Source organism: Vicugna pacos, chromosome 4 (assembly GCF_048564905.1).
Source record: "Vicugna pacos chromosome 4, VicPac4, whole genome shotgun sequence".
NCBI classification, from domain to species: Eukaryota; Metazoa; Chordata; class Mammalia; order Artiodactyla; family Camelidae; genus Vicugna; species Vicugna pacos.
Window position 1 is genome coordinate 77,974,037 of NC_132990.1, and position 13,450 is coordinate 77,987,486.

Sequence of the window (13,450 nt, forward strand, 5' to 3'; positions counted from 1 at the left end):
CCTGAAGGTTTCACAGTCCGAATCCCGGCCTGTGTGGCCCACTATACATACTGCCTCCCTCTTGCTGGACCATCAGAGGCGGCTCTGTGCCTTGGATGGTGATGGTCTGACCCATGCAGCCCCCTCCTCGCCTGAGAAGGCTCCTGCTGGGCCGAGGAGGACATCAGCCCCCCACCCCCTCAGTCTCCTTCCCCAGCACAGAAAGCCCGAGGCCCTGCCCTGCAGGGGGTGCCCCACCCGGACGCACTGCTCACCTGTCCTCCCGCTCCCCTTCCAGGTGCCTGTGGCCGGCAGCACCTTGAGCCAACAGGAACCATTGACATGCGAGGCCCAGTGCAGGCTGACTGTGCAGTGGCCATCGGACGGCCCCTGGATGAGGTGGTGACCCTCCAAGTCCTTGAGAGCTCCCTCAACTGCAGCGCTGGTAGGTCTAAGGCCACTGTCACCCGTGACTGGGCCTGCCAGGTGCCAGTGGGCATGAGTCCAGTGTGCCCCGTTGCTGAGGGGATGCTCCAGGTGCATCCCCATTTGTACCCATCACAGCCGTCTCATGACTGGGGTATGATTGTCCCCATTTCACAGATGAGGGAACTGAGGCTAGGGAAGCTTAAGTCATGTGTCCAGTTACTTAGAGTCACATAGCCAGTAAGTGGGAGAATCAGAGCCTGAACTCAGCTCAGTCCACCCCAGGCCACTGGGCTGCCAACCTGGACTAGGGGGTGCTGGGTCCTCACGGCACTGCCACTCCCTAGGGGAGATGCTGCTGCTCTGGGGCAGGCTCACGTGGAGGAAGATGTGCAGGAGGCTGTCCGGCATGACTTTCAGCTCCAAAGCCAACACACTGGTGGTGAGGCAGCGTCTTGTGCGGCCGGGAGGCGGAGTGCTGCTGCGCTATTCGAGCCAGCCTGCCCTGGGAACCTTCCACCGCGGTATGGCGAGGCGTGCCCTGCCAGAGGCTGGCCGGGTGGGTGCTGCTGCCAGCGGGGCCAGTCCCGGCTTGGTGGGCAAGGCAGACAGGGAGCTGAGCTGACTGAGGAGGAAAAGCCCTCCCTTCCCGAATACCCCCGACATCCCATCCCTGCACATGAGGTCCTAGAGATGTCACGCGTCCCTTCCTCTCTGGGGCCCTGCAGCAAGATGGGTGGACGTGGGATTCTGGCCACGTTCCCTCTGCCTCCCTCAGGCCACCGCAGCTCCACACCCTGACCCTGGCACTCAGGTTCCTCAAGATCCTTTAAGGTCTTTGTGTGAGATGCTTTCCCCAGTCCTGTTTGGTGCACTGTCCTCTTGGCTTATCCTCTTCAAAGGATGGCATCCCCAAGACCCCTGCTAGCCCACGACCCCATCGGTATCCTCGGGTAGCCTTCTGGGTTGCTTCCGGGGCCTGGCCCTCTTCCAGCAGCCCAAGCTGGCTGAAGGTGGCTTCCCCCGTGGTTCCTGAGGTTTCTGGGTCCCACAGGCGTCAGGTGAGGAGTAGGACACTCGGGGGCTTCTCCCCTGCCCCTCAGTTTGAAGCACAGGCACGAGCAGTCTGTCCAGGGGCCAGCTGCCCACCTGCCTACCCCTGGATCATTTCTCAGTCTCCGCAAGCACAGGCCCCGGCCCGGAGGCGCAGGCAGGAGGCGCTGCCGTGGTTGGGGCGGATTCAGGGTTAGGCACTTTTGCCCGTGTGACTTCACCGAGTCCTAAAACCCGCCCTGCCCAGGGTGTGCTGCGGTTCTCACTCTACAGCAGAGGGAACTGAAGCTCAGAGTGTTTAAAGCTTTCACCTAGGGTTACCCGCTGGGGAAGTGGTAGAGATGGGGTTCCGTGGGGACTTCTGCCTGGGAGCCCCGATCTTGATCACAGCCACACTGCTTACCTCACTGCTCCCCGGCTGTGAGCTGCCCTGGCCTCTGACAATGGTGGCCATTCTGAGGGGCTCCTGTGGCCCTGAGGTGGTCCCCAGCTGATCCGTCCACATGCTCTCCCCTGCAGAATGTGACATGCAGCTTTTTGGACCCCGGGGTGAAATCGTGAGCCCATCTTTGAGTCCAGGTGGAAGGAATGTGGGGGGCTGTCGCATCTTCATCAACGTGGCTCCACGGGCCCGGATTGCCATCCATGCCCTGGCCACAGACATGGGCACTGGAACTGGAAACCGGGGAACCGATGCCAGCTACGTCTTGGTGAGGCTACCAGGAGGGGGACAGGAATGGGCTGACTTTAACTATGATTCTGGATAGCCATGCCTGGGGGATTCTGGGCTAGAGGACCCCCACTGAGTTTACTTCAGACCAGAACCCTCAGATTTATCAGTGAGAGAATGGGAGAAAAGTTTCCTCCACTTATTCACCAACAAATGTTTGCTGAGCTCCCTACAAGACTGAAATAGAAAAGACCTTTTTGGATGCAGACTGCCATTTAACTCAGGACTGAAGCATAATTTTTGACCCTGATACAATGTTTCAGAAGAGTGGCTGAGCCCCTCCCCTGATACGGTTTTTAGGAGAACTATCCTCTGCAAGGTATTGGCTCCCTGGAGGAGGCTGCCTGGCCTCTCTAATCAGATCCCAGCTCTGGCACCCTGGCTGTGTGTACTTGGGGAGGAGGCACAACTTCTCTGAGCCTGTTTCCTAGGTAGAATAAGACTGCCTTCCTGATCATGCTGTTGTGTGAGGATGAAATGTGACCTTGAGTATGTTAAGGGCTCGTGAGTGCTAGCTCTTTGTCGTTTGTGATTGGTCCTTCGGGGCTGCTCCTTTTCTTCCAGATCCGGGACGTCCACAGCCTGAGGACAACGACATTTCGTGGGCAGCAGACACTCTACTGGGAGTCAGAGGGCAGCCAGGCAGAGATGGAGTTTAGCCAGGGCTTCCTTGAGGCCCACACCAGGCTTCGGGGCCATTACTGGACCCTCCAGACTAGAGCTCCTTACCGCGGCAGTGCCCTGCCTTAGCTTCCTCTCCAAGCACATCCTTCAGCTGACCATTGGGCACGGTGGGTGACTTCTCCCAGTCCTGGAAGGGGAAGGAAGGAACCTGTCATGTGTGAGCGCCTGTTAAATGCCTGGCTGGCGCTGGAGGACTGACTGGTGTCTGAGTACTCTCCAATCCCAATTCCCTCCGACCTTAAGTATCTCCTTTAGGGCCTCCTCCAACGTGAAATGTGGAGGGGGGACTCTTCGGAAAGGCCGTCCAGCCCCTCGAGTACCAATAAACGGAACGCGCGGTCTGAGTGGCGTTTTCTTCACATAACTTGTCCAAATGCGGCTTGAGATCCACCCACGCCTCGCACGGCGGGGATTCCCTGGCCGCGGTCGGGCTTCAGACCCATTTCTGAGCTCAGCAAACCCCTGGTCACCCCAGGCGGTCGTCTTCCTTCCCAGGGAGGGTAGGCGAGGGAGTGTGGAGTCAAGATTGAGCCCTGATGCAGGTGCACCTGTTCTCTGCGGAGCCCCGCCCCTGTGCCCGTCGGGGCGGGAAGATTTGACTGCCTCCGGGGTCCGGCGGGGCCGAGACCCGCCCCCTATGCTAAAAAGCGGGAGGCTTCTCGGGCACACCTTGTCCAGGTCCCTGCGGGCCCCACCCCCTATGCTAATGAACACGAACCTCCTCCGGCGCGCCGCGCTCGACCCTGAGAGCCCCGCCCCCTATGCTAATAAGCGCCGCCTCTCCCACAAGGCAGCGCGCTGGGACGACGCGGCCGGCTCCGGAGCCCTTTGTGAGGGCGGCGGGGAACGCCGACGGCCGCACCGCACCATGAGCGGCTCCGGCGGAGCGGCAGCGGCGTCAGTCAGCTCGGCGCCGCCCGCGCAGGAGGAGGGCATGACCTGGTGGTACCGCTGGCTGTGTCGCCTGTCGGGGGTCTTAGGGGCCGTCTGTGAGTACCCGGCCGGGGAAGGGGCTGGCCCCGCCTCACGCTGCGCATGCGCGCCTGGGCCTCCCTGGCAGGCCCCCCCTCTTCCCCTGCGCGCCCCCGGGGAAGGGACCCGCTTGGGGCCGGGGTCTGCGGGGAGCGGCGGGGCGGGGGCAAGCGGGCGCTTCTGCGGTTGCTATGGTTACGGGGCGGCGGCCCGGGCTCCTGGGGTCCCGGCTGGCGGGCAGCTCTAGGGGCCTTCCAGGAGGGAACGTGAACTCCGGCGGGAGCGGTGGACTCGACGGGGCCAAGTCACTGCCCTCCACGGGTCCTCTGAGCACCTACTCCGAGGGCCTTCCCAGAGTGCCCAGAGCTACTTGTAAAGCCCGGGCTGAGCCTGGCCCGGCGGCGGCCTCGCCTGTTGACACGCGTGTGGGGAGGGGCGGCAGCCGCCTTAACCTCTGGGCGAAGGTTGTTTGTAAGTGGGGTGGGTGCAGATCTGGCCAGATTTCCTGAGGGACGGGTGGTGCCAGGGGACAGCTGATCGCCGAGGGAGGGAGCCTCCCCACTGTCTACTTGGAGGAAGGTGCGTTTCCTCTGCTGTCAGTTCCCCCTCCTGCTGTCAACTCTGTCTCAGCCGCCTCTCCTCTCCCTTCTGCCCCCCAACCTGGACACGCATCACGACCTCAAGATTGCTGGGAAGCCAGACTCTTCAGCACAGACCGCAAAAAGAACACAAATAGGAAGTCAGTTCTGCTACAGAAGTAAAATAAAGATCATTTGGCAGGTCTTCCAAAGGCAAACATGTCTGTCTGGGCTGTTATGGTGCTGCTGCCGTCAGCACTGTGAATTACTGGAGTGGGAGAGGGCACAGCCAGAGGTCTTAGAAAGGGAGTGTCCGTCCGGGAATCCTCAGGATTTGAACAGTGCCTGCCTGGCACAGAGGGCCGGGGCCGGGGCCAGGCAGACCCTGAGTAGATATGCTAGAAGGAACACCTCTTTAGGGTCCCTTCCAGGCCCACAGTCCTCCCAGGTGGGTGGTGGCTGGAAGGAAGTTCAGGAGTCAGGGTTAGGAGCGTGCTGCTCTGACAGGGCACGCCCTTATAATAATAGGATAATAGGACAGGGCCTCCCCAAATGAAAGAAAGTTCCCCGAGCCCCTGTCACTGCTGTTCAGAGGAAGCATGTTTTTGACTTTGTAGGAGACTGGTCAGGTCTTAGAGATGATCCTCTCAAGTTTGGGCAGCCATTTCCCCAGCAGATCAGAGTTAGGGTGCTGTGGGAGTGACAGTGATGGGGGCAATGGGGAGAAAAAGGAAAGGTCTTCACTGTGGCCTCGCTCCATCATGTAGACAACGGCCCTGCTGACTCCCGGGTTAATCCTGGCCTCCCATCCAGTTCTGTGCTTCTGCACGTGGGAGGTCTGGGCCGCCACGCCAGGAGTTCATGGTATTGGGGCTACAGATGATGCTTTGGGCAAGACCTGTGGCATCACCCTGAAAAGTCAGTTTCACCTGTAGACATGGGGGGAGGTGATTGTCATATGAATCCCAAATTGTGTATAAATCAAGCTAGAATGCAAAGCATGCAAGCGTTTCGGAGGTGAAGCAGGAGTCCGGAAAGGGTTGGTGCCTCTGACAGCCACTCTGGGGAAGCATCACCTCCCTGTGTGAAGGGGGCCTCGGAGAGGCATTTACTCAGGGTCCTGATCATCTGGGGGCAGAAGCCTGAGAGGGGCAGGCTAGCAGGACACCTCCCTCACTGGGCAAGAGCAGTGGAGACCTCGAGGGGACATCTTCCAGCCCTTGATTGTTAAAGGACTCCTGGCTGGAGCCTGTGCGTTGAAACCTGGTGCTCCCCTAAGGTTGGCTGTTGGTAGGACAGCAGGGGTAGAGCTGGAGAGGAAGTGCTGCCCTCGCAGGAAGTATAGGCCGCTGGCAGGTGAGAGCAGGCACAGCTGACCACCATATGTATAGGTGGGAGGGACATCTTTCGCTGCAGGAGATCTCGGGGGCACCCAAGGGCAGTCCCATTGCAGCTTGCGTTTACTTCGTCTGGTTTCCCATGCCATCACCTGCTGTCCGCATAGGGTTACACGGGAAAACAGCAGGAGAGCTCTAGGCCCTTGTCAGGGATCAGGTGCAGAGCGAGCTGCTGCAAATTTAATGAACTGGTGGCTAATTGCTGCCTCTGGGGGCCCAGCTTCCTGCCCTGCTCCAGCTACTGCCTGGACTTGCTTCCTGCCTGGCAGCCAGCTTCCTGGAACTGCCTGTCAGGCACATGGAGTTCTTGGTGAAGCCAGGCCTGGGCTGTGGGTAGAGGAAGGGGGTGAGCATGCATTCCACACTGTGGGATGCAGTTAGAGCAGTGAGCAAGGCTCTGCATTTGGGGCATCAGGGTGGCCGCTTTCAGGATCCCCTCCCTGTCTTGGGTCCTTGGTCCTCGGGGTGGGTGGGCTGGACCGTGGGACTCTCTGGTGTGCAGGAGAGAAAACAGGCCTGGAAAGGTGAAAAGGACATAGCCACAGTCACTGGACCGATGTGTTAGTCAGAGCTGGAATTGTGACCCAGGCCCACCTGGTCCCGATTTCTGTGCTGAGAGACAGCCCTGTCCCGACCAAAACCCAAGTCACATTGTCCGAGTCAGAGGATTTCTTGAGTGGCCACCCTTGAGAATGGTGCCCCTGCCCTGGCCTGAGCCCCTGAGAGATGTTCGTCCCAAGCACCTTGTGAGGTGGGTATTAGGACAGCTGGTGTTGGATGGCAGGCCCCTCCAAGCCTGGAGCAGAGAGGTGGGGGGGTACCCTCTCGGCCTCGCGGAGCCCCGAGAGTGAGCCAGCTTGGAGCTCCAGCCGCACCCTTGCTGTGGGGTCTGGGTCAGCTGCTCCACTGTCTGAGCCCGCGTCCTCCCTGGCGACACTCCCTTGATGGCCTTGCTGGCCTCCGAGGGCAGAGGGGAGGCTGCTAGGCGCCGTGAAAAGACCCAGGTGCCGGGGTGGGGAGGACTCCTGATTTCGCAGGCTGTGTCCCCAGCTGGCCTTCCGAACAGGCTCCGTCCATCCCTCCCTGCTGATTCTGCCCATGTCTCTTGCTTTCAAGCTTGCGCTGTCTCTGGCCTCTTCAACTGCATCACCATCCACCCTCTGAACATCGCAGCGGGCGTGTGGATGATGTGAGTAGCCTTGGGACGGACGGTTGTCCTAACCCTCGCTAGGGCTGGGGCAGGGGAACGCCCACTCTGGACTTTGTTGGCTGTAGGCCTGGGGCCACAGCCATTTCCTGGGAGTCAGCTGAGTCAGGCTTTGCCAACACCAAGGTCACTATCATGGGCCTGGCCTCTCCTGGGGCCATCGTGGTGGCAGAGGACTGGGCTGGAGGGACAGCGTCTGACGGAGTTGCAGTCAGGTGCTGGGATCAGGAGACCCGGCTCGGAGGTGGGCAAGCACTGCCGGCCACAGACAGGGCAGATCAGAGATGGCGCAGGATTCAGGGGTTGGGGTGCCCGAGGTGAGTTCCCTGCCACCTCCTGCCAGGGTGGCTCAACCCCATTGGAAGGGGACACACGAACGCATGGACTGCGCAGAGGGGCTCGCTGAGTCTCCTCCTCCAGCAAGGGCTTCCTGAGGGCGGGAATGGGTCAGCCGTAAGCCGCTGTTTGTGAATGGGGTGCCCTGCTGCGGCCCATCCTCGGGGTGACACTTTCCCTGCGCCGATGGCGGCGGCGGTGGTGATGGCAGCAGTGCCGTCCTTGTGCTCGGAGCGCCCCATGTCGGGGAGCTCGCCGCAGGCTCACAGCGAGGCCAGGATGCGGGGGGCGGAGGGGAGGCCCGGAGGCTTCCCTCAAGGAGCGCTGGTGTGTGGGGAGCGGCCCCGGGTGGGGACACGTTGAGCTGGTTTGTCGAGCAGAGGCTCTGAGGGGGAGAGGTGGGCACCCGGGGTGAGGGGGTTGGCATCCTGGGACCCTGGCGCTGGGAACCGCCTGGCCCCCGCTGGTCAGCCGCCCCCTCTCCCCCTGGCCCTCCAGCATGAACGCCTTCATCCTGCTGCTCTGCGAGGCGCCCTTCTGCTGCCAGTTCATTGAGTTCGCGAACGTGGTGGCGGGGAAGGCGGACCGGCTGCGCTCCTGGCAGAAGGCTGCTTTCTACTGCGGGTGAGGCCGAGGGGCTGCCGGCGGGAGGGCGGGGCGGCAGGGGCTCTAACCCTGGAGGGCCCCCGACGCGGTCCCCAAACCCTGCTTCCACAGGTGATGGTGCAGGCTGGGCTGAGGGCGCAGGGCACACGTTTGCTCTCGGTAGTGGTTTAGACGGGTCGGCCTCCGTGCCTTCATGTGGGAGGCCAACTGCACGTGTGCCTCTGCATCCCGGCTTCTGCCCCGGCCTACTGCTCCGCCCCCTGAGGGCCAGGTGTGAGATACACGCGCCTCCCATGTTCCGTGTAGCAGAGACAGCGGGAAAGCCTGGGATTCTGGCCCATCAGTTCAGAGTCCTTGAGCAGATTCCGGCAGATTCGTGTGTTTCTGTGCAGCCTTTTGAGAGTGTGGAGGGTCCTGAGGTCCTGACCCAAGGAGGAGAGCCAGCTGCAGGGCAGAAAGCAGTGCCTTCCAGATACGCTTTCCTCTTACTCCTACTTCTAACACTAAGTTCAGTGTGTAGTTCTTCCCATCTGAGTCACAAGATCGAACTAATTCAGGGTGTGTTCGATACATGGAAGCTTCTAGAACCGTGCCCGGTGTCTTGGAGCCCCTCGGTGGGTTCTGGCAGCAGCAGCAATAGTTATCATTGTCTAGATCACCTTGAGAAATAAATAAGGAGGCTTTACTACCCAAGCTTCTTCCCTTCCTGGAGGCGCAGTTGTTTTGACAGGCTGAGCACAAGGTGTGTGTGCAGCCCTGGGGCCGTCCGCTCCCTCCGTGGCCCGTCACAGGGACACGGGGTCCTGCGCGTCCACACGTCCTTTGCCGTGAGCTCTATTGTTTGAGATGTGTTTTCAAATACTCACAGTAATATATGTTCATTAAACATAATGTGGAAAATAGACAGTTGTCACCCAGAGCCCCACCCCCTGTTAACACTTGGATATGTGTTCTTTCAGTCTGGCTTCAGGCATTTTAAAAAACCTGTTTCTTACACAGTTACAACCGTTATAAGTAAATTTGTATCCGGTTTTTCTCACTTACTAGCACATTAGAGACGGTTTCAAAGACTTCAGCAGGTGATCTGTAATGATGGTAACATGTGCTGACCCGGATGCAGCAGCTTTTCTCATTTGTAACCTGTAGTGTAAAGCAGGCTGTGACGAACGTCTGTCAGCTAAAAATGTCAGTGTCGACGTGATCTCCTCGGGCTGCTTTTCCAGGTGTGGCATTATTAGGTCAGAGATTACAACGCTTAAAAGATTCCAGCACATGGCTAAATTGCTTTCCAGAGAGGCTACCTGAGTTTCTCCCCCCTCTCCTCAGGACCGGGGCCATGACCATTGTCACATTTGTACCTGTTCTCTAAGAGCTGAAGTCTTTCCCTTGTTTTTTTTTTTTTTTTTTTTACTAATTACATTTTCTTTTTTGGTAGTAGTCTAGCTTAGTTTTCACCTATTGATGTCATCATGTTTTACTTCATTATGTGTTTTCTATATTAGAGATTCCTTAATCCTTTGTTATATTTCCGGCAAATATTTTTCCAGCCTGTTGTTTGCCTTTGATTTTCTTCTGACAGAAGATTTTTCTTCTGTGGGCTTTTTTTTTCTTTGCAATTTCTATTATTCTTTTATTACTTAGAAAATTTATAACTACAGTAAAACCTGACGATCACACGTCCTGCCAGAATGGAAATCCAGGGAGGACGCAGTTGGTGGAGTCTGAGAAGAGTCCGAGTCTGAGGAGAGGCTGCAGTCTTGTCTTTGTGTGTTACCGGGAGCCGCGGCCCCGGGTGTGGACACCCAGCCGAGAGCAGCAGTCAGCCCCACAGGCCCCTGAGTCAGAGCGGACACCTGCCTCCAGGTGGCGCCAAACAGTGGCTGGGCCCGCCGGGCGTCGCGGGGGGCTGCCTCCCCGGCCAGCTTGTTCTTGGCGTGGACCTTGCAATAAGGAAGCCCGTGTCTTGTGCAGTTTAACCTTCGGGATCTTTCTTGTTGGGATATGGCTGGTTTTACGGTGCTGATAAGAGCCAGCGTTTGGTGCTTCTGCCGTTCCAGGCATTGTGTTACGCCTTACCTCGTTCAGCCTCCGAACCTGAGGTTTAATCCCCACCTTGTAGCCGAGACTGCGCCTCAGAGAAGTTAAGTAACTTGCCCACAGCCACAAAGCCAGTAAGGGGCCACACTGACACTAGACTTTCTGGTCTGCCTGTTTTTATGAACATTGAAGGGCCGCACCATCTCAGTGCTGTTTAACCCTTTTTGGATCACAGACCCTTTCAAAATCTGATCGAAGTTTTGGGTTCTCCTCCCAGAAAAAAGCACAAGTTTGCGTGTGTTTGAGGACTTCTTGAAGCCCGGCTGTGAGCCTGGGTCCCGGCTGACTTCTGGGGGCCCTTCCTGCACCCGGCTGTCTGGGACGGCCGGGTGAACCTGGGAGGCTGGATGCTGTGGTGGCCACAGGTGGGCATGCCCTTGACCTCTGCTTCTCCCCTAGGATGGCCGTGGTCCCCATCGTCATCAGCCTGACGCTGACCACCCTGCTGGGCAACGCCATCGCCTTCGCCACCGGAGCGCTGTACGGGCTCTCTGCGCTGGGCACAAAGTGCGTCTGCCGGGGAGCTGGGCTTCCGCCTCCTGCAGGCTCTCCGGGCGGGAGGTCTGGGAGTGGCCCCTGTTCCCCCGTTGTGGGAACCAAGGCACAGAGGCTGTCGGTGATTCGTCAGTGTCTCCAGGGTGTCCAGGCTCTAGGGAGCGAGAGTAGGGGATTCCTCGGACTCTGGGGGCCCAGGTGTGTCTCCTCACGGCCAGTAGCAGGGACGCGTGGCTCCCGAGAGCCTCCCCCCAGCCGCGCCCACACCTGGCTCTGTGGCTAGTTGCTGCCCCTCTCGCAGAGCCCAGACTGAGGATCTGAATCCTTCCCAGGTCAACATCCCAGGCATCCTGGGCCACTCTTGGAGGTGACGAGACATGTCTTTGCCATCCTTGCAACAAGGGCTCTGTCTGGGGAAACCAGAAGGCCCGTTAGGCTCTATCTGCAGGTCACATCTGGGTCACAGATCACAGGTCAAGTGGAGGCTGGGAGGGCCATGTGCTTGGCGTCTGTCCCCCGTATGATGCTGATTCGCCCTCTCCCCAGGGGCGATGCGATCTCCTACGCCAGGATCCAGCAGCAGAAGCAGCAGGCGGATGAGGAGAAGCTCACGGACACACTGGAGGGGGAGCTGTGATGTGGGTTGAGGGCGACCCTCCGGAGATCCCTGCTTGCCCCTCTGGTCTGTGTGAGCACATCCCTGAGCGGCATTGACCCTGAGGACAGCCTGGAAGAGGAGCTGGTGCCTGGCGCCCATTGGTCCCTCTCACCTGTCCCTGTGCCTGGAGTCCTCTGCCTGCCCCTCCCCGGATTGGCATCTTCTGGCCCCGAGCCGGGTGCTGAGGGCCTGCGGTGAGGGCTCTGGGGGCCGTGGCCAGCAGCAAGGCGATGGGCAGTGGTGGCAGGCCGCAGGACTTGAGGCAGAGTGCAGCCTGCACAGCTCTGCACAGACAGCCTACCTGACCCCACTCTTCGCAGCCGGCCTGGCTTGGCCGGAAGCAGACTTACACTGCTGGTGGGACCACTGGAGACCTGCCGAATCCCTGAGGGGAACTGCTGCTGGAGACACTGGCCCGTCTCGTGGTAGGAGGCACGTCAGCCCCAGGCCTGGGCATCGGCCAGGACGAGCCTCCTCTCAGATCTCTGGGTAGGAGAGCGTCTTATAAGCTGAGCCACTTGGGCCACCTCTGTCCTCCTGTCTTGGGGGGGGCAGTGTCCTGCCCCCTCGGCCTCCTGCCACGTCCCAGGGTCCCTGCCGCTCTGTTCTCTGTGCCCGAGAGCAGCCTTGGCAGCGACAGGACAGCTGGCTGAGCCTGCCCTCTCCCTGTTTCCAGAAGCCTCAGACCAGCACAGAGCCAGGACACTCCCCATGGGCCTGGCTGGCCCCCAGGTTCTTTGAACGCTCCCCCCCCCGCCCCCGCCCTGGTGCTAAGGAAGTGGCAGGGGGCAGGCTCTCCTAGCTGCGGTGGTGGTGGTGGGGGGCTGCCTGGCCACTTCTCTGGTATGGGCCCCGCCTCATCCCCGCCCTGCCCTTGGGGAGCTTCCTGCCTTCTGAGAGCTGGGTCAGGCTAGCGCTGCCCTCCACCCCCACCCACCAGCTGTCCCCGCCCTGTCAGGCCACCAGGGCCGTTGTAGAAGCAGCCCTGCCTGGGACACGTGCTGCTGTCTCCCCAGCCTCCCTCCTTGCACCGTCCCCTCCATCCGCCTCAGCCCACTGACCGCTCTGCTGGACTGGGCTTCAGCCCTGGGCAGGTCTGATGGGCTGGCCAGCCGGGGAGCACAGGTGGAAGCGGGTGGGTGTGGACATGCCCGCCTGGGGCTCAGCTCCTGCTGCTCCTCCAAGTCCCCGGGCTGGGCCTGCTCCGAGCGCCCAGAGCTCAGGGCCGCTCTCGCTCAGTGGAGCCAGCCCCAGGCCTGCACCCCAGCCTCTGCTTCCCCTCTGGGGTTTGTTAGTGTTGGAGGCGGGGAGGGGAGGTCCTGCCTGTCCTGGGGACACGTCACTGGGCTTCTGGCCCACAGCGTCCCCCCAGCAGCTCCCCAGGAAGCCTGACCAGGCTGAGCCCCAGGGTGGCTGGTCGGTGCTTCAGTGCGGCCAGCGTGTGGGACACGTGCCTTCAGGGGTCCTCTGGGGCCACTTTCCTCAGGCCATTGCTGGGCTCAAAGGGCTAAAGGCTGGAGGCCTCTCAAAACCTGCAGAGGGGCTGTGTGTGTGTGTGTGTGTGTGTGTGTGTGTGTCTTCTCCTGCGTGTGCAGCGAATAAGACCTGTCTACCTCCTGCCCCTCTTGGCTCACTCTTACCCAGGAAGTAAGACTTGGGGGTCTCTCCTGCTCCTGCCCCCGGGGCCTTGCTGACGGGATCTCCTTGCTGCGGGAGAAGGGCTGGCTGTGTGTCGGGGAAGGTTGCCCCTCTGCCCTGGGAGGGAGTTGGGTGGGCGTTGGGCAGGCCCTCAGCCCCTTGGTCACAGGCCAGAGCAGGAAGGTCACTTGAGGTTCGCAGTGTGTGCAGCCAAGCAGTCCCGGTGCCGGTGGTCCAGTCTCCCAGCGTGAGGGCCCGCCTCGCAAGGCGGTGGAGGGGTGGGGCTGCCAGGACCCACTGCCGCCTCTGCTCTGGGCTGTCTTCTGCGGGTCCTTGTTCCCTCTCAGTGCTCAGCCTGCTTTCTGCACAGTAAAGCCTGCTTGTTGTGTGCTCGCTTGCGCTCTGCCCGTTTCCTCCTCCCTGTGCCGTGAGTATGTGGTAGGGATGCCCCAGCCCCACCCCGGCTGAGTGGGGGCCACTGGCCCTGGGAGGAACTGCCATTTTATCAAGTACCTGCTCTGCTGCTGGCCCTGCGCCCGCCTGCTCACAGCATCTCAGCCCGAGCTCACAGGCAGAGCGTTGTGGGCAGGGCCA

The 13,450-nt window shown here is 60.3% G+C and overlaps 2 protein-coding genes across 5 annotated transcripts in view; both read left to right on the plus strand.

Annotated features, from left to right (window-relative positions):
* Positions 1 to 3,216, plus strand: part of ADAMTS13 (ADAM metallopeptidase with thrombospondin type 1 motif 13) — a 30,841-nt gene extending 27,625 nt beyond the window's left edge. For 2 of the 4 annotated variants that reach the window (XM_072960472.1, XM_072960471.1), the window contains exons 28-31: positions 278 to 424; positions 753 to 929; positions 1,978 to 2,168; positions 2,753 to 3,216. In XM_072960472.1, coding sequence (XP_072816573.1) covers positions 278 to 424; positions 753 to 929; positions 1,978 to 2,168; positions 2,753 to 2,938 — 701 coding nt within the window. In that variant the 3' untranslated portion in view covers positions 2,939 to 3,216. Of the gene's footprint in view, positions 1 to 277; positions 425 to 752; positions 965 to 1,977; positions 2,169 to 2,752 lie in introns of those variants that run through there. The other 2 variants (XM_072960473.1, XM_072960474.1) reach the window with 2 other exon arrangements.
* A 445-nt stretch (positions 3,217 to 3,661) lies between these two features.
* On the plus strand, positions 3,662 to 13,246 carry CACFD1 (calcium channel flower domain containing 1). The gene is made up of 5 exons (XM_072960490.1): positions 3,662 to 3,861; positions 6,936 to 7,008; positions 7,861 to 7,986; positions 10,465 to 10,572; positions 11,107 to 13,246. Exons 1-5 carry the CDS (start codon positions 3,741 to 3,743, stop codon positions 11,195 to 11,197), a joined length of 519 nt encoding a protein of 172 aa, XP_072816591.1. The 5' UTR covers positions 3,662 to 3,740; the 3' UTR covers positions 11,198 to 13,246.
* Positions 13,247 to 13,450: the final 204 nt, after the last annotated feature.